Below are 18,832 nucleotides of genomic sequence, written 5' to 3'. Positions count from 1 at the left end.
ATATCCCGAGTAGTGAGTCTAATTTTAAATTCTCTGCCAGGACTATTCACTACCTATTGGTTAAATGCTGGGTGCTCTATAGCAGTGGTTCTCAACCCAGGGGACATGTAACCCTAGGAGTACGCAGAGCTCTTCCAGGGGGTCCATCAACTCATCTAGAGATTTACCTAGTTTTACAACAGGCTACATAAAAAGCACTACCGAAGTCAGTACAAACTAAAATTTCATACAGATAATGACTTGTTTATATTGCTCTGTATGCTATACACTGCAATGCACGTACAATATTTATATTCCAATTGATTTATAATTATATGGTAAAAAAGAGAAACTAAGCAATTGTTTAGTTATAGTGGGCTGGGACACTTTTGTATTTTTATGTCTGATTTTATAAGTAAGTATTTTTAAGTGAGGTGAAACTTGCGGGCAGGCAAGACAACGACTTCTGAAAGGGGTGCAGTCGTCTGGAAAGGTTGAGAGCCCCTGCTTTATAGTGTTGCATTAACAGTTTTTTTGTATTAAATATCTGTAATCTCCAGTGTAATTGATTCCCTGATCACTGTGGTCTTTTTGATATCTTACCATCGCTTTCCTAGTTCTCAGAGCAGGCTACTGCATTTTAAGATAGAACATAAGAACAGCCATACTGAATGAGACCAACGGTCCATCTCGTCCAGTATCCTGCCTTCCAACAATGGCCAGATGCTTCAGAGGGAATGAACAGAACAGGCAATCATCAAGTGATCCATGTCATCCACCCTCAGCTTCTGACAAACAGAGGCTAGCAACACTCAGAGCATGGGGTGGCATCCCTGCCCATCCTGGCTAATAACCACTGATGGACCTTTCCTCCGGGAACTTATCTAGTTCCATTCTTGTACGTGCTTGGAATTTAAAAACTTTCTAGACAGAAGCAACTTGGCCATGACCACTTCACCTGAGCCTGCTGAACCGACTCATTACACACCTCTCTCCTCCCCTGCCCTTTTCTATCATTTTTCTTCCACCGCTCACCAGTGCATCCTCCAGAAGCCCGGGAGGAAGGGTTGCTTTAGGAAGACAAAAATGAAACTGAGCAGCGAATGTGTTTGGTCATATCACGGTACCAGACACTGGGGGCCAAATTCTGCTGCACTGTGTAAATGGCTCCAAAATAGACTCACTGCTGTGTGCTCAGATATCACAGTATAGGACTAGATCCCGATTGGTAAGAGGATCACCCTCCACATGGATTATTCCCACTAGCAGCACAGATCATCTGTGCCAGGGAGGCTGCGTCATTCCTGTCACTTGGTGGGGGGCCCGCGTGCATAACCGTAAGAGAACAGATCCTCAGCTGGTGTCAACTGCCACAGCTCCACTGAAGCCAACAGAAATACCACCATTTATGCTAGCTGCGGATCTGCCACAGTGACCACCGCCCCAGCTTCCAGGCTGCCCCCTAGAATGACCCTCTGGCTTTTGGGGGAGAAAACCAGAATTAGGGTTGCAAACTGCCAAAACATGCTCTCAGACTATAGACTGTTTATCTGACACTTACAGACGTGCACACAGAATTTGTGCAGCTAGACTCTGCTATACATTTCCTATCTAAGGGCTCCAAACATTATTCAAAATCATACAAACTGTGAGCTTTAAACGCCCTAAAGCAGAAGGCTGCAGGCCACTTGTTGCAACTGCCTTTGGAGCATTGTGTCAGGTTGTGAAACCATCTCAGTTCCAGCCAATATCAGCCACCTGATACTGCTCTCAGTTGTGTTGCAATAATTACTAGGCCTGGCGGCTACAAGTAGGCCCCGGTGATCCTGTTCTGAAGTTAATTTACATTGGCCTCCTTCCAACAGGTGATCACGTAGAGGTGTGTTTAGAGGAAAACAAACTGGTGTTTAAACTTCCATCTTGGGTGGGTCCCTTTAATAACATCTTGGTGCTTTCACACACAAGGATGGTGTGTCTATTGCAAAGGCACATGTGATTCAATGAGAGAGAAGATTCAGGGCACATACACCAGCGGTTCTCAAACTGGGGGTCGGAACCCCGCAGGGGGTTGCAAGGTTATTACATGGGGGGTCGCGAGCTGTCAGCCTCCACCCCAAACCCCGCTTTGCCTCCAGCATTTATAATGGTGTTAAATACATAAAAAAGTGTTTTTGGGGGGGGTCACACTCAGAGGCTTGCTATATGAAAGGTGTCACCAGTACAAAAGTTTGAGAACCACTGACATACACCCTTGAAAAGCTCTGTCTCAAGTCCCAATTATACATAGATTTTGTATATTATATATATATATATATATATATATATATATATATGTGTGTGTGTGTGTGTGTGTGTGTGTTTTCAAGCTCCTAAACATTTTCACACAACTACTGTGCCTATCATAGACAGGACTAAAGCGCTGGAAACATTTGACTGGGAAGATAGACCATGCCACTGAACAGTTGGATCAGATGACAGTGTTGCTAAAGAAAACTCCCAAACAACATTACCCCAAAAGTTTAGAAGACCCTCCCACGCATTAAAATTACACATGGCACAGTCTGAATGAAAACTAAAAACTGATCAAGCCCTGGCATTTAATAGACACGCATTACTTATTTTAACTTGATCTAACTAAAATACCTACATTAAAGAAAAAAAACTAGTAATGGTTGGGGATTCTTTTTGACTATCTGAGCAGTGGAAGAGAATTTTTTCCCTTTTAAGAGTTCTTTACTTTCTGTTGTGAAGAATTTATGCTAGTGCCACATTTATCAATGTCGCGTCTGATCCCGCAATGAGTGCTCAGTCTTGTGTTCGCGGGATTGGGTCCTGACTCCTTACAACTCACGGTTGTATTTGTCTTAACAAAATCTGCAATTTTGTTTTTAAATGTCAACACGTAAAAACATTACACTGCTGCTTTAAGCCACAAAGCCTTTCTTGCTAAAGAACTCCCTTGAGGTTTTTCTCATAAACAGTCACAAAAGATGCATGCCACAAACACAAGCAATTTCTGGCTTTGAAAGAACAAGAAACAGATTTCATGCGAGTTACTCTAACAGACTATACAGTCCACTCTCATTTTACAAGTGTGTGTGTGTGTATATATATGCGGGCAAGCTTTGAGTAACGACTAACTAGTCACTTTAACTATAAGCCATATACAGTTCTGTATTATTTTACACACTCGGGTTTTTAAGTTTAGGGAGATCAGGGAGAATCCAAAATTTGCAAAGAATTTGTAGATAGGAAATTAAATATCACGATCAAGCTTTGAAATAAGTATTTTAGACACTTTAGAAATATTTAGAGACACAAAAAGGCTCCCATACACGTTTCATGTTGCACAATATACGGTGCTACACTGACTTCCTCCTGAAGTTTCAGGAGGTTGGAAAGTGACTAAGGAATTATAGCGACTGAAGCATTGTGTCTAGAAGAGAAGCGGAGAACACGGTCATGTAGTAAAGAAAGAAAAGGATCAAGCTTTCAAATGGCTCTTTATATTTACACAGAACAAAAAGCAACACAAGAGCGGGGTACAGCCAGCGAGGCGCGGGGCACAAGGCTTAGCAGGCGAGAGTCAAGTTCAGGGGGAAGAGAAGAACAAGTCTGAGCCCCTGCACGCAGGCAGCTCTCCGCCCTCGGGAACCCATGGAGGGAAAGAAAGGCGCAGACGGCGAGAGACAATCTGCCGGGGAAAGGGGGACGGGGAGAAACAGAGACCGAAGAGGGGATGGAAGAAGGGGGCGGAGGGAGGGGAGCAGAGCCAGGGTCCCGGAGAAGGGACGCAGGAGCCCCGGGGCATGCCGAGAGGGCGCTGCCCGGGCAGGGGCACTCACGCAGCTGAGCAGGGAGCAGACCCCCAGGCAGGCCCCCATGGCGCAGGACGCTCCGGGCGCAGGCGGCTCGCAGGGTTACAATGTTCCCGGCGCTCGGCTCGTTCCGCCGGGCCCCGCCCGCCGAGCACCTGGCTGGCCGGGCGGAGTCACGCCTGGGCCGGGCTGGCCGGGCGCCGCTGGGGGCAGCACCGTTCCGCAGTGACTCATGGCGCCAGCAGCCTCCAGGGCCCCGCCCGGGGCTCGCCGCTGTGCCAGGGGCTGGGGCGCGCAGTGTCACCCCCTCGGCCCCTCTTCTCGCTGCCCAGGGCCTCCGGGATGGTGCATGTGGCCGCAAAGAAGTCAGTGATGGGGTTAGCCAAAGGGCAGGGTCACTGGTCACTGGGGTGCATTGCGGTGTGAATCCGGGGCACACCCTCCCCATGTCTATACCGCAGGAGAGTCACTCTGACCTGTCCGACCTAGGCATATGAGGGACCTCTACCCTGCAGTGAAACCCCCACAGCTGGCCTGGGTCACCTCACTCCGCCCAGGGGCCCAGAGGTGTAAAAAATACAGCGTGGACGCTCCCTGCTCAGGGGGTCTCAGCACCCAGGCTCCAGTCCAAGCCCAGACCTCTACACTGTGATTTTATAGCCCTGGAGCCAGTGTCCTGGGTGCCCAAGTCAGCTAACCTACGCCAGCGCGTGTGTTTTATTGCAGTGTAGACATACTCTGAGTGCCCCCACTCAGAGATGTTGATAATGTAGGTAACCTAAATTGCTTCCAAACAGCTCAGTTCCTTAAAATCTAGCCCTAAATCTCTCCCGAGCCTCAGTTTCCCCATAAGTACAATGGGGAAGATACCTCAGAGGGGTGTTAAAAGGCTTCACTGGTTAATGTTTATGAAGTGCTGCTGTTAAGGTGTTTAGGACTATGTCAGTCTTAAGTACTGGTGTGTTATGAGTGGGTTAAAACGCATTGGAGCTGGTGGGCGGAAGAGCGGCCTTTCATCCAGGATAAATGTAAGAAGCAATTGAATTCCTTCATGGAATAGGTAGCTGAAATAATCGGGGCCCCTGCCCAAAACAAAGCCATGTGCAAGGCTAGACTGGGATCCGAGCTAGGCAGCCCAAGGGGGTTCCACTGTGATCTGCTAACAAGCACTGGGGCAGGGGATTGGTTGGATTGGAGCAGTGTGTCTGTGTGTGAGAGAAAGAAAGAGAAGCAGCAAGAAGCAACACAGAAACAGACCCAGAGAAGGAGCAGAATGCTAAGGAATAAACAGAACAAGTACAGGGAACATGGCTCACAGAAAAAACCTAGAGAGAAAACTTTGGGGCTGAGTGCTAGCTGAAAAGTGGCGTGGGACTCTGAACAAAGAAACCATCTTCTGTTTAATTCCTATTGTGTTCAGGAAAACAGGTCTTTGCACATTCTTTGTAAATAAACAAGATTGCATCAGAGAAATACCTGATTCATATCACCCATTTCTCCTCCTAATGAAAACAACCAGCAGGGCCTCCAAAATTGGCAAACTGCTCAGATCAAAAAGGAGTAACAGTTGCTATGATGATGAGGTTGTTAGGTGAGCCAATCAAATGCAGATTTCCACATTCTCCTCCATACTGCTAGGAAAGCAATGAAAGTACATGGAGAAACTCTAGGATGCGGAAACCCTGTAAGATTTGGTTGTATAACTGATCCATGGGAAAATTCTCCCAAGGTAAGAACAGGCAGAGTCCTAAAGAAATGAGATTGCTGGGGATCAATGTAATCTAGGAAGATGGTTTTCCCATCTCCCTGTACAGTAGAATTAATTTCTTAGAGATCCAAATGTGGCCATGACGTGTCCCAATGTATCTAAACAGCTTTAACCACAGGAGCATGAGTTTCACGTGGCCTCTGCAGCTGAAAAAAAAAAATCAATGAAAAACTATCAATGAACAGCTCTCCTCCATGGATGGCCACAGCCCAGCAGAACATTTCTCTAGCCTGCCAAACAGACGAGGAATGCAACGAAACATCCAAAACTATATCCTGGGGGACTGGATGGGGAATGTGGAGAACCAGCATATAAAATGCAAAACCTCAGGGACCTGTGGATTTTCATAGGAATTTCCAGTATGGATAAGACCTGAGGTCCATTCAGTTCAGCATCTTCTCTCCAACACTGGCCAGTCTCCGCCCTGTGCCTTAGTTTTCCCATCTGTGAAATGACGCTAATGATTCTGATGTCCTTTGTAAAGTGCTTTGAGATCTATGGATAAAAGGTACTGTATAAGAGCTAGATGTTATTAGTCAGCTGTGGGATAATCAGTCCCCTGTGAAGGTCTCATCCTAGTCCCTATTACACTAGAAATCTAGTAAATAATGCACACAAATAGAGATACAGCATCTCTTTGGTTATGTTCTGCATAAGCCTGAGCATAAACTAAACTGCAAATTCTGAAGCTTTTTACTTCTATTCTTTTGTTCAGACTCCCAGCCATCAAAGAGGTTTTATTGTTGCTGTGTAAGCAACTGACCTACAGGGTGCTGTTCATTATTTGTTTTGCGAACAAACCATTTTATTCACCTGATTATAGACTTTACAGACAAACTTTAGACACTCATCTTCTAAATTCTTGGCCTCAGCTTTTAGCTGCCCCTCTTACCCAGCACAAGGGCTTGAAAAGTTTCCATTTAAAAGGGTTTTAAAACCCTATTAAGTGTATTCCATGAAATCAATTCCCTGCAGTCCCTGTTATCAGAGGAGTGGAATCCACTATATTTATATGGCGGGTGTTTTACCCTTTTCCTGCACTGCCTGTGTTCATATTAGCTCTTATGTCAGGTGCAGATGCTAAGATTCCCACCATTCGATGATGATTCCCACTGACAATTGCTTTGTCAGTTACCCAGTTCTCAATCCATTTAACATGTGCTTAATTGATACTATATCATGCTAATTTTTGTAATTAGAATGTCACGTGGCAGTAATTCAAACACCTTAGAAAAATCTAAGTATGTTACATCTACAAGTGACCTTTATCAGCCAAAATGGTGATCTCAAAGAATGCAATCAGGTTTGTTTGACAAGACTATGTTCATAGAACCACATTGCCTGGCATTAATTCTATCCCTCTCCTTTCATTCTTTACTAGATCTTTGTCTGTTCAGGTTGTAAACTCTTCAGGGACCATCTCTCATGGCCTGTCTGTACAGCACCTAGCACAATGGGGCCCTGGTCTGGGTTAGGGCCTCTAGTTGCTACTGCAATTCAAACAGTAATAAGAAGAAGCTGGGGTGGTTTGAAGCTGGGGGTCCTTTGTTAGGGAACTGGGAGCCCTATAAGCAAGTTCCTATTCCCAAGGATCTGGTGTAGTGTCTGACTTACCTGATATTGGTGAATAATGAGCAGGTGTCAAAATGCGGGTAGGACCGATGGCTTCAGAGCAACCCGGAATAATGGGGGGGGGGCTGATTCTGACAGTGCTAAACCCCTAGAAGCGCTGGGAGGAAAATGCAGCCTCTGCTAATGGTGACTAATGAGAGTCATTCCGAGCAAGCTGGAAAACTGTTTTGTGCAAAAGAAAACCTAGGAGCAGGGTAACAATGCTGCAGTGTCCGGTGTTGGCTGATTAACAAAGAAGACAACTCCAGAGTAATCTGCAAAATGAAATTATAAAAATCTCACCTGAGGCAACGGATACATCTGAAGGTAAAAGCAGGGTGTTAAATGAGGCAGTATGTCCTACTGGCTAGAGCACTGGACTGGGACTCTGCCACTGGCCAGCTGGGTGGCCTTGGGCATGTCAAGTCACTGCTCTGTGCCTCAGTTTCCCCACCTGTAAAAAGAGGATAATGATGGTGACCTCCTTTGAAAAGCACTTTGAGACCTACTGATGAAAAGGGCTATAAGCTGTTGAAATGCTAAACTGCAGCTTCCCCTTGAACTGGAGAGGAGAATCTGCGGCTTAAAAAAAAAAATCCCAGAGCTCAGAGATGGAAGAGAGATAAACCATCTAGTCCACGCCTCTGCCAAAGCAGCACTGTTCCCTATTGCACATTTACCAAACTAGATACGTACCCAGCCCTTATTGCCTTCCTGCTGAGCATTGCCCAGTGCCTATGAGAGAGGGGGGTTTTACTAACCCCACTGTCTAGATAGGAAACTGAGAGACAAAGTAACTTCCCTATGGTCTTACAGTAACTCAGGGCAAAGTCAGGAATTCAGCTCAGGTCTCCTGCATTGCAAGCCACTGTGAAAGCCCCCCTTGTCCTGCAGTCTTATTGAAAAATGGTTCTTCCGCCCCTTTCCTCCAGGCGACCATTCCACGCCCTGACAAATCTCACTGCCAGGACTGTTTGCATGTTCATTATCTTAACTTTTCCCTTTCTTGATTCCCCCCATAGCTCCTAGTTACACCCTCTCACACTAGCCAGAATAACTCTTCTCCCTCATTGGCGTTCACACCCTTCGGGTCTTAGGTGGCTTTTAACATTGCCCAATCACCTCCCCTTCCCTCCCCGCACTGCCCCCGCCCCTGCCCAACCTGTAACCACCTTGTTGCTTAGCCAAGCTAGGCATGGATTTCTCCTCATAACCAGTCCCTTCACCACTGCCCCATATAATCTGTGTTGCTTTTCTCCAAACTCCCTCCATCAGTGTCTTCTGGCAAAGAGATGCCCAGACATAACTGATTACCCCTGTTTGTCTAGTTCAGCACTGCTCCGGCAGGAGTTGTGGTCCGGCCTGGGGCTCCCTTGACCTTGGTGAGGGGGTTCCCATCTGCCTAGAAGGAAACAGCTTAACTGTTACTGTCCCCCACTCAGTAACGCTGCGTCCCCAGGTGGGTCAGCAGCCGGAGGGATTTTACCTGGGACCTGTGAAATCACAGGGGTGGTGAAAGGGCCCTAAGGGAGTTATGCACCCAGCTGTCATTGTGTTTCCATGGGATTTGAGGTTCCTGATTCCCCTAGGTTCCTTAGGATACTGAAAAATCCCATTGTAGAGCCAGATTTTCAAAAGCACTCAGCAGCTCCCACTGGGACACTGAAAGTCCAGCCCTTTAAGTTAGGTGCCTAGAGGGGAGCAGGGGGGTCATTCACTATGGGGCGGGAAGGGCAGCAGTTGTTCCCACAACCTTGGTTTGCTCCCCCCACCTCCCCACCCCCAACTTTTAGGCTGCGGCTGCCGATTTGGCCCAGCTGCCTCAAACATCTCCGTCCTACCCCAGCACGCTAACCGGCAGGCCGTACCGTGCACCCTGTTCTGCAGCTTCCAAAAGGCGGGCGTTTCCGCTAACATTCAGCCTACATTTTCCTTTGTTTGCATCTAGGACCATGCTGAACAGTTCCTCTGTCTCCTCACAGTGAGTGGTGTCTTACTCATGGCGTTTGGTGCTACTCAGTGGCTCAAATACATCCCTCTGAAGAGGACCAGCCCAAGGAACTGCTTAGCACAACGCCTCCAAAGCGGTGCCTAGTCCTCGTGCGGGCTCTCTGCACTGCGGGGAATTTCACCCTCTGTTGGCCTGATTTTCAGAGGTGCTGAGCGCCCCCAGCTCCATCCAAAGTCAATGGGAGCTGCGGGTGCCCAGGCATGGGAGTAAGGGTGACAGGATCTGACCCCGAAGCCAGAGGGGAGGGGGCAGCTTTCTGCAGAGCTGTGGGGCCTCACAAACCCTCCCTTTTCGATGCCCCATTCCCATGTTCCATTTGCTTTCTGGGAGCGAATTTGTCAGTCAAACCAAGTCTCTGACGCCCTAAATCTGGCTGGCTGGGAAAGTTCTCTCCGCTGCAGTGTCTTGTTGCTCATTTGCACTCCTCAGCTGTTCAGGTGGTTGCTGAGCTAAATTTAAACCCACCAAACCATTTCCTGTGCAAAGTCTCTCGAAACTATTCAGGCTCAGGGACCTAAAGTGCGGCCACTTCTTCAAGGCAAAGGCAGATGAACAACACAGCCCTGAGTGAAGCCCTGTGAATTGTCCCCAGCTAAGGTGGGCTGGTCTCACCTAAAACCCTCTGTCTCCATGCTCCTCCTCTTAGATCTTACAGATCCCTCTGGGTCCTCGTGCCTCATTTATGTGGGTAGAGTGATGACTCTGGGGGCTTGTCTACACTGACATTGCTACACTGCTCCACTGCAGCAGATCTGCCATAGCAAGACACTACCTGCCCTGACAGCAGCAGGGTTTCTCCCGCTGGCGTAGGTAATCCGCCTCCTCACGAGGCGGTAGCTAGGTTGACTGAAGAATTCTAGCATCGCCCTGGTGCTGTCTGCACGGGGATTTAGGTCTGCTTAATTACTCCACTCGGGTGTGGATTTTTCACACCGTTGACCCAGGTAGTTAAACCAACCTAATTTTCTAGTGTAGGCCAGGGCTGAGTTCCTACGAAATTCAGAAACTCTGCAGTTTAGTTCCTTTCAATGAGTCAGTCTTTGCCATCTGGAACATCTTTCCACCCTATCAACTCCTTGGGACACGTCCTCCCCCCTCCCCTGCCCCCTTGTCTCTTCCTCTGCGAGTATCTACCCTTTCACTCTGAAACTCGGTTATTTATCCCCTGGGAAGCCCTTTTGTGTGCATGGAGTATGAAAGATGTTATACAAAATGAAGCAGGGTGGAAGAAGGCCTGATTCAGATGGCAAACTAGCAATACGACTTTGGGAGTGAAGACTGACGGTGATGAATTTGCCCTTTGTTAGGCAGTGCACCCAAATCAAAGATACATGAGATTTTGGGCTGTGCATCCAGAGAAGCCTGGAGGATCTATAGGACCAAGGGTTTCTGACATTACGTAAGTCACTAGACAAGAGAATGAGTCTGCTTCTGGCAAAAAGCACAAGTCTGGTCACAAGAAAAATGCTGAGACAGAGACAGAAGTGTTGAGTGCGGATGAGTTACACATAAAGACCCGCCAGCCCTTGCCACTGTAAATTAGAGAAAAGGAGACAAAGATGCCATGGAGACGTGAAAGGAAAGGGCTGGCCTGAGGCCAAGGAGCTCTCGGAGATATTAGGAAGAGGTCATGGACCAAAGGTGAAGGCGGGAGCAGTAGCCAGGCAATGCTACTGGAATGTCTTTCCCTATAGGCTGGTTGGGGTCTCAATGGAGCAAGCTATCCAAAGAGAGCACAGTTCCAGGGGGAGGGAGCATTTGAGGGTCCCCTAGAAGAGGGGGCAGTCGTGCAGGGCAGCAGGCACTGACTCTGCTGGGGGAGTTCACGTGCTGTAGATTTGTGATACCTGCATTTGTAAAGAGAGCAGCTAGTCGTCTTTTGCATTGTCATGTTTTTTTCTTCCTACCATAGGGGGCCTGATTCTGATCTCCCTGACAGTAGGGGATCAGCATTGTAACTCCAGGGACCTAAGTGGAGTCACTCCTGATTTACACCAAGGTCAGTGTGCTCCGGATCGGGCCCACACGTAAGTAGCAATGGCTTTGTTGTTAGGCCTTGTACACACTCATCCTTTCCCAGCCTGACTGCACCAGCTTTCGGGACGGTCTCTCAGGAGGCCTTGGCATGACTAACTGACGATGCAGAGTCCTAATTGTGTAACACTAATGTCACCAGATTTGCCCGTTACTTTGGGGTACGCTCATTTATTAGGGTTACTCTTCTGGGGGCGGGGGGAATTCTGTAATTCTATCAATGTTCTGTTTGTGTCACGTGTGTTTTCATATGGAGCTCTGTTCCTCCCTTCTGCAAGGTCCCCTCCCAATGGAGCTATCCCTCAAGACCTAGGTTCCCTAGGGCTGGGATCCTCTAGCCCCAGAACCGGATGAACACACACACACACACACACACACACACACACACACACACACACACACACACACACACACACACACACACACTAACAGAGCAAGTCTGAGCGGACCGGGTTAATCAGCACTTTCTAGCTGACCCCTTAGATGTCCCTGGACTCAGTGGGCTGGGCCAAGCAGCACTTCCAGGCTGCCACCCTTATGTGCCAAAGGTACCGCACTGGAATAGAGTAAGCCCGAGCAGGCTGGTTGAACAGCACTTCCAGGCTGCCACCCTTATATGCTCCTGGACTCAGTAGTCTGGGTCGAGCACAGGGCCGGCTCCAGGTTTTCTGCCGCCCCAAGCGGCAACAACAACAAAAAAGACGCAGCAGCACGATCGCGCCGCTCCACTCTTCGGCGGCAATTCGGTGGCAGGTCCTTCACTCCGAGAGGGACTGAGGGACCCGCCGCCGAATTGCCGCCGAAGACCCGGCCGTGCTGCCCCAATAGCGGCCGGACATGCCGCCCTTGGTATTGGCCGCCCCAAGCACCTGCTTCTTTAGCTGGTGCCTGGAGCCGGCCCTGGTCGAGCAGCACTTTCAAGCTGCCACCCTCATATGTCACAGGTTCAGCCCGTCCCTATCCCCACTTTCACGTCACAATTGTACTGGTAGTAACCCACTTGATGAGCAAACCCCACAGTATTTTTGGGCACTGCAGGGATCTTTAGCTTAGGTAAAAGAAGCGTTGCTGAAGAGTAAATGGGGAAGCTAAAACCACAAAAGAGTAAAATTCAGAGAGAGAGAGAGAGAAGCAACCAGCTTAACCATAGAAGTTCATTACTGAATAATAGTGATAACTACACAAGGAGCCTAAACCAACTTAACAGTTACATTATTAAAGGTTACAAAAGTCATATATAGAAAACTATACCTGCCTGAGGTAGAAAAGAAAACAGAGAGAGAGAGAGCTGGAATCTCACCAATCCATGAAGCTTGAACTGGTCGGGATTCCCAGGTGATGGTGGTATCTCAGGGTCCTGAGGGCAGGAGACAGGCAGAGCCTCCAGCATGATCAGTCAGGAGAAGATGAAATCCCAGTGGAACTGATGCAGAGTTTGGATCCAAGCATCAGAACACTTATTTGGAGCGTGTATAGGGGTTTTTGTAGAGAAACAACAATGGTTCAAGAGAGAACACTAGATTTGTTTATGGGTAAACTGATGACTCAAGGGTTTTCTTTAGGCTAGACAACAGGAGCTGATCACTCTTGGCTATGGGTGGTGTTTCTTACCAGGGAGCTCACAGTGCAATTAGGTTGCTTCAGTATTTTGGATACCAATAACAGATTTATTACTAGAATTGATCTGATAACTGCTGAGCTGGGTGTGTGCAGGTGTAGGTTCATTAGCATCTGGAGCAGAGATTCCCATGATGCAGTGCTTCCCTGCTTTTCTGGTCCCAGAGTTCCGTGTGGTTCTCTGTTCTCCATTCTGTATGCTAATGGAGATGCCTTAATCTTGTCTCCCTTGTCAGGAGGGGTCTAGGTGTGTCTCCCAACGCCCTTCACAGCTCTCGGCAAGTCTTTTCTCTGATCGGTTTTGGTTCAAGCAAAGGCTAGGGTGTGTGTGTGTGTGTGTTTTTCATGAGTCAGACAGGCTGGATACTGCGCCCTGGTTCTCCGAGAACACAGAGCTGACTGGTATCACTAATTATAGAAGCACTCGCCACTTGTGAATTCCTTTGGAGGTGGGTTTCCATGGAGCCCCGCTCTGGGCAGGGACATCTCCCTGTTTTCTGCCCTCTCTTACTCCGAGTACAATAGCAACCTTTTGCCCTGGTTTAGCGCCTGTTCTTCACCACAACAGCAAAGACCCACATTTCAGCACGCCACCCCGTTTTAGAGACGAGAAGCTGAGATACTGAGATTTCCCCCTTCCCCACCAGGTCAGAGAGGCCATTGGCAGAGCCAGGAACAGAACCCAGACATCCTGGCTCCGCTTCGTGCCCTAATCACTAGACCTGGGGTTCTCAACTTTTTTCTTTCTGAGGCCCTACCCCCAACATGCTATAAAAACTCCCACAGCCCACTTGTGCCACAACTGTTTTTCTGCATATCCAGTAGATTAAAAGCCAGGGCCAGCATTAGGGGGTAGCAAGGAGGGCAATTGCCCGGGGTCCCACGCCACAGGGGGCCCCGTGAAGCCAAGTTGCTCAGGCTTCAGCTTCAGCCCTGGGTGGTGGGGCTTGGGCTTCAGCTTTCTGCGCTGGGCCCCACCGAGTCTAATGCCAGCCCCCTCTGGTTTATTTTCATGGCCCCCCAGGGGCTCCCTGACCCCTGGTTGAGAACCACTCCGCTAGACCACTTTAAAACCAGTATTCTGGCTATTGGCTCTCCTTTCTTACCCTTTGTCGTTCCCTGGAGCCACGCGGCGAAAGGGTTTGTCTAGACCCGAGTCCTTTTAATTTGAGCTCATTGATTGCAATTAGTTCAAGTTAGCAAACAGTGTGTCAGTGCTGGTCTGCCCCCACGCAGACATTTGTTCCAGAACACACAGGTTTGTGCTTTGCTAGGCATCACCTAGTCTAGCTACATTAAGTGAGAAGGGTACTAGGCCCTATGTGCTAACAATTGATTACCGACTTGGGATAAGCAGACACCCCTGCCAAATGGGGGCGTGCTGCCCGGTGCTGAGAAGGAAAGCAATGGCTGAACAATATAGCACGTCAAGGAGGGCCCCCAAACACTCTAGTCCTTGGGATCAGGGGCCACTGTTGGACATTTTGGCCTCTGAATACATTTAGCCCGCATCCAGCATCAGGCTTGTCCCTGGCTCAGGTCAGGTGTCAGCCGGGAGTAAGGAAAGTGGTGGGACTCTACCTAAGAACTGCCTATAACCTCACACTCCCCCCCCAAACCCAGTGCATCTGGGTGGTTCTGCTAACCTGACAGGAATTAAATCATTTATAAGGGGGTAAGGGTCTGTCTCTGCTGCACTGGGGAGTGAGCCTCCCAGCCCGGGGTAGACAGACGCACACCAGCCGTGTGGATGTTCTGGATCAGGCTGGAGCTTGGGCTGGGGGGCTGGAGAGCCTGAGCTTCTGCCCAAGCTGGAACATCCATGTTGCTTGAGCCCCTCTAGCACAAATCTGTCTACCCAGGCTGGGAGACTCACTTCCGCTGTGGTGGAGACAGACCCTTAGAGGCATCTCTCATCGAATTTCATCGGGATTTTGACACCCAGCTCCTTTCGGTCCTTTGAAAATCCCACCCACCATGGGCATTGTTGACATTATGCGTCAGACTTAACTGGGGGCAATTCTCTGAGCTATGGTTTCAGGCTATCTGCAGACTCAGGCAGATGGGCCCCCATCGGATCACATGTGGACTGTTTTCTTTGCAACCATAAGGGTGTAGGTTTAGGGACTGATATGCATCTCATTTACACTGGTGTAAATCAGGAGTAACTCCACTGAAGTCAATTGAATTGCACTGATGTAAAACCGGTGTGAGTGAGGCTCTGAATTTTGGTTTTGGCTGTTGCAGATGCTGCCGGGAAGGCAGCCCACCAGGTACCGGCTCTCTCCCACACCTGCCTCGGGGAATGCATCAGATCCTCTTCATCCATTTGGCCATGTTTCCAAAGTAAATCCAGATTTAAGAGGGTTTGCCTGGCAATATGTCTGGGTTCTACAACTGCAGGAAACACCCCATCCCTACATACTTTGTGTTGCCAAATGCCTCCAGCCAGGCATTGCTGAGGAGGCTGGGGTAATGGACTGGGAAGAGAAAGTGTGGGGGTCACCAGGGTGACACATGGTGCCTGCAATAGCTTTGGGGAGCATATTGCATAAGTATCTGAAAGATCTATGTCTGCAGCTCAAGGTGGGAGCTCCGCCAGGAACTACGAACAGCGGAAGGTGATTCAGGAGAATCACTCAGGTTGTAAACACCTCCAGAGAGGTACCACCCTGAGGAGGGAGCGAGGGGGCTGCATACACTGGTTCATACTGGATTTTCCAGAGACCAAGAGACCTAGAAAGGGCTTTTGGCATAAAAAGGCTGGGTTTACATTGCTTCAGGGACTTCTTTCTGATCCAGCAAACGGACCGGACCTCCAGTCCAAGGGCCCCGCCCTTGCAGAAGAGTTGGAAAATCTTTGGCCCACTGAGGCCCCATAAGGCTGATGGGTGACCTCTGGTGAGCATTTAACATGCATATGGGAACTTGTATTGTTTTTATGTTTTCTTAGTAATGCTTTTACCTTGAGAATAAAGGTGCTTGCCTGGAGGAGCTGGATGGTCATTTGTAACTGCTGGCAATACACGGGTCATAGCCTTTGGAGAGAAAGTAATGTGCAGGAACTGGCCTTTAGGCAGCCTGTCTTGCTGGTGATATCACAGCGCAGGCGAGGAACCACCCTTAAAACCCCCCAGTCAGAAGGGAGAGAGACACAGGTCTCCACCCAAGAGCAGTGATGCCTGGGAGCTGGAAACCTTAACTGGATGCCCTCGAAGGACCATGGAGGGGGAAATACAGGTGCATTTACCCTGACACTGACAACCAGTTCCCTGGCCTGCTCTCAGGGAGCTGTCTCCTGCCCGGCTGGCGTCCCATGCACTGAGGGGCAGGGCAGCTCCAGGCTGGCTGTGTGGAGTTGGAGAGGCATTTCAGGGCCTATCTTCATCTGGAGAAGCCGTACAGCTGCAGCCTTTGCAGCGCATCAACAACTTGCCTGGTATCTGGGGTCTGGGAGCTCGCTCTGCTCAGCAGTTGGGCTGCAGAGAGTGCAGTCTGCCTGGGAGCTAGAGAGGGGGAATTGATGTAGACTTGCCAGACGCCCAGCCCAGCTGCTGCGCGTTTTCAGAAGGGTGGTGAGGGGAAGGAGTCTGGCTGGCTCGGGGGATTAGGAAATGGATACACAGAAACTTCCATTTCTAGGTATTTGCTCTGTATTGGGCCTATGTCAACACAGGTTGAAACTTGTTGCTATGGTGACTACTCAGTGGTTTGTGGGCCCCAATCTACTGGGCCTTGCTCCAGTACCCGGAGGGCAGGGGCTCAGATTGCAACACCCAGCTGGTGCTCATTGTCCCCTAGGCAGAAGCCTGTGTACACCATGGAGCCTGACCTCCCTCCCCTCTCATCTCTGCAGAGCAGGGCAGGTGACACCCATTGCTGGGTGCTGCTTTCGCGGCTGCTTTCCCAGATCCGGGGATAAGCAGAGGGTTCCTCCTCAGGCCTGCTAATCCCAACACCTTTCAGCAGCAATTAATTCACTGGCAGTGTGCATGTGTGCACATGTGTGCAAGCACACACGCGCACACACACACAGAGAGACACGTCCATCAGACACACACACACACACACGTCCATCAAACACACACACACACACACACACACACGTCCATCAGACACACACGCACACACACCCTCGGCCTTCCAAGTCTTTGGTATGAGAAAAAAGTTGGCTGGAAAGAAACGCCTGTGATAAATGATTCTTTCCTGCTGTGAGAAACCCAGTAGGTGTGCAGGGGACTGGACTAGACGACCTCTCGAGGTCCCTTCCAGTCATAGGGGACAATAGGCACTCTTTGTCGATTGAATGGAGTTAGAGGGGACACAGTAGGAAACCTTGGGCAGGGAGGGAACTTGGGGAATAGCTGATTTCAGGAGCTATAGGCCAAACCCTGCCCTGAGTTATGCCATAGTAGATTCATAGATTCCCAGGCTAGAAGGAACCATTGTGATCATCTAGTCTGATATGTTATATACCACAGGCCATAAAACTTCCCCAAAATGACTCCTATTGCAGATCTATTGGGAAAGATCAAAATAAAACATAAGGAAACATGGTAAAGGGCTAGGATCTTATTAGGATTATAGAGACTGTGATCTGTGCTCCCACACAGAGCACGTACAGGTGAGTCACATCATACGCGCATTTAACTTATGCGAATTCAACTATACGCGCTCGGCAAAAAAAAGAAAAATAAGATACCTGTAAATAGTGCGGGCGATTCCACCCAATGAGCATATGCCCCGGAGTGAGCGTGAGATGGGAGACGTGAATCTGTTGTTCCCTCAGTCGGTCTCAGTTCCCATGTGCCTCTCATAGTGTGAGCATCTCGCTGCGCTGAGTGTGATTCTAGTGTTTAAAGATACGCATTTTTTGTACAACATGGCCCCTAAACACAAGCCAACTACTTCATCTGGTGCTCAACCGAAGAAACAGCGATCTGTTCCAATGCTGGAGGAAAAACTGGCTGTGTTGGACTTATTGAGAGATGGTATGTCCATCGCCAACATGGCGCATAAATATGGCCGCAGTGAATCTAGCATCCGTCCCATCAAGATTTGAGAGAGAGATATTAGTCAAGCCGTGGCATCAAATGCTTCAATAACTGCTAAGGTGACGAGCCAGGTGCGTGATAAGACTTTAGTGAAGACTGAAAAGGCATTAGATTTATGGCTGGAAGACATGAACCGTAAACGTGTGCCTATCGATGGCACCACGTTGCGAGAAAAGGCTCTTAGCCTGTACGCACTGTTCAAACCTCCTGCTGAAGAGGGACAGCCTTCTGATGAGAAGGAATTCAAAACCAGCCAGGGTTGGCTTAACAGTTTTAGGAACCGCTTCAACCTCAAAAACGTTCAGACTCCTGGTGAAGCTGCATCTGCCAATGAAGAGGCAGCAAAAGCCTACCCCAAACAATTAAAGAAAATCATAGAGGAAAGGGGTTATCTTCCGGAAGAAGTTTTTAATGCTGACGAAACTGGGCTCTTCTGGAAAAAAATGCCCAACCGCACTTACATTTCGAAATCAGAAAGACAAGCCCCTGGCTTCAAAGCAGCTAAAGACCGTGTGACTGTGTTGCTTTGTGGCAATGTGGCTGGGCATTTAATAAAGCCGGGGTTTATTGCTCTACAGGGCTGCAAATCCCCATGCCCTAAAAAGCAAGAACAAAAATCTCCTGCCTGTGCTTTGGCAATCAAATAAAAAGGCTTGGGTGACAACAGCATTATTTCTGGATTGGTTCCACAAGTGTTTCATTCTGGAGGTCAAGCGGTACCTCGAAGAGAAAAGACTTGACTTTAAAGTGTTGCTGATCATAGACAATGCTCCTGGCCACCCTGCAGCACTCCAGTTTGCACATAATGACATTGAAGTCATCTTTCTCCCCCACAATACCACCTCCATCCTCCAATCTCTCGACCAAGGAGTGATTCACTGTTTCAAGGCAATGTACACAAGGCTTACCTTCTCACAGATATGTAGCGCTATGGATGCTG

General features: G+C 48.8%; 2 protein-coding genes across 2 annotated transcripts in view; one reads left to right on the top strand and one right to left on the bottom strand.

Moving 5' to 3' along the window:
* Positions 1–4,059, bottom strand: part of SERINC2 (serine incorporator 2) — a 29,368-nt gene extending 25,309 nt beyond the window's left edge. Inside the window, exon 1 of the mRNA XM_005286242.4 lies at positions 3,825–4,059. Within this exon, the coding sequence (XP_005286299.1) occupies positions 3,825–3,863 (39 nt within the window). The 5' untranslated portion in view covers positions 3,864–4,059. The remainder of the gene's footprint in view (positions 1–3,824) is intronic.
* Positions 1–18,832, top strand: part of FABP3 (fatty acid binding protein 3) — a 258,275-nt gene that overhangs the window by 73,938 nt on the left and 165,505 nt on the right. The gene's annotated exons all lie outside the window — the stretch shown is intronic.

This window comes from Chrysemys picta, chromosome 23 (assembly GCF_011386835.1).
Source record: "Chrysemys picta bellii isolate R12L10 chromosome 23, ASM1138683v2, whole genome shotgun sequence".
Classification (NCBI taxonomy): domain Eukaryota; kingdom Metazoa; phylum Chordata; order Testudines; family Emydidae; genus Chrysemys; species Chrysemys picta.
The sequence above is the reverse complement of the archived record's forward strand: the minus strand, read 5'-3'. Positions and strand labels throughout refer to the sequence as shown.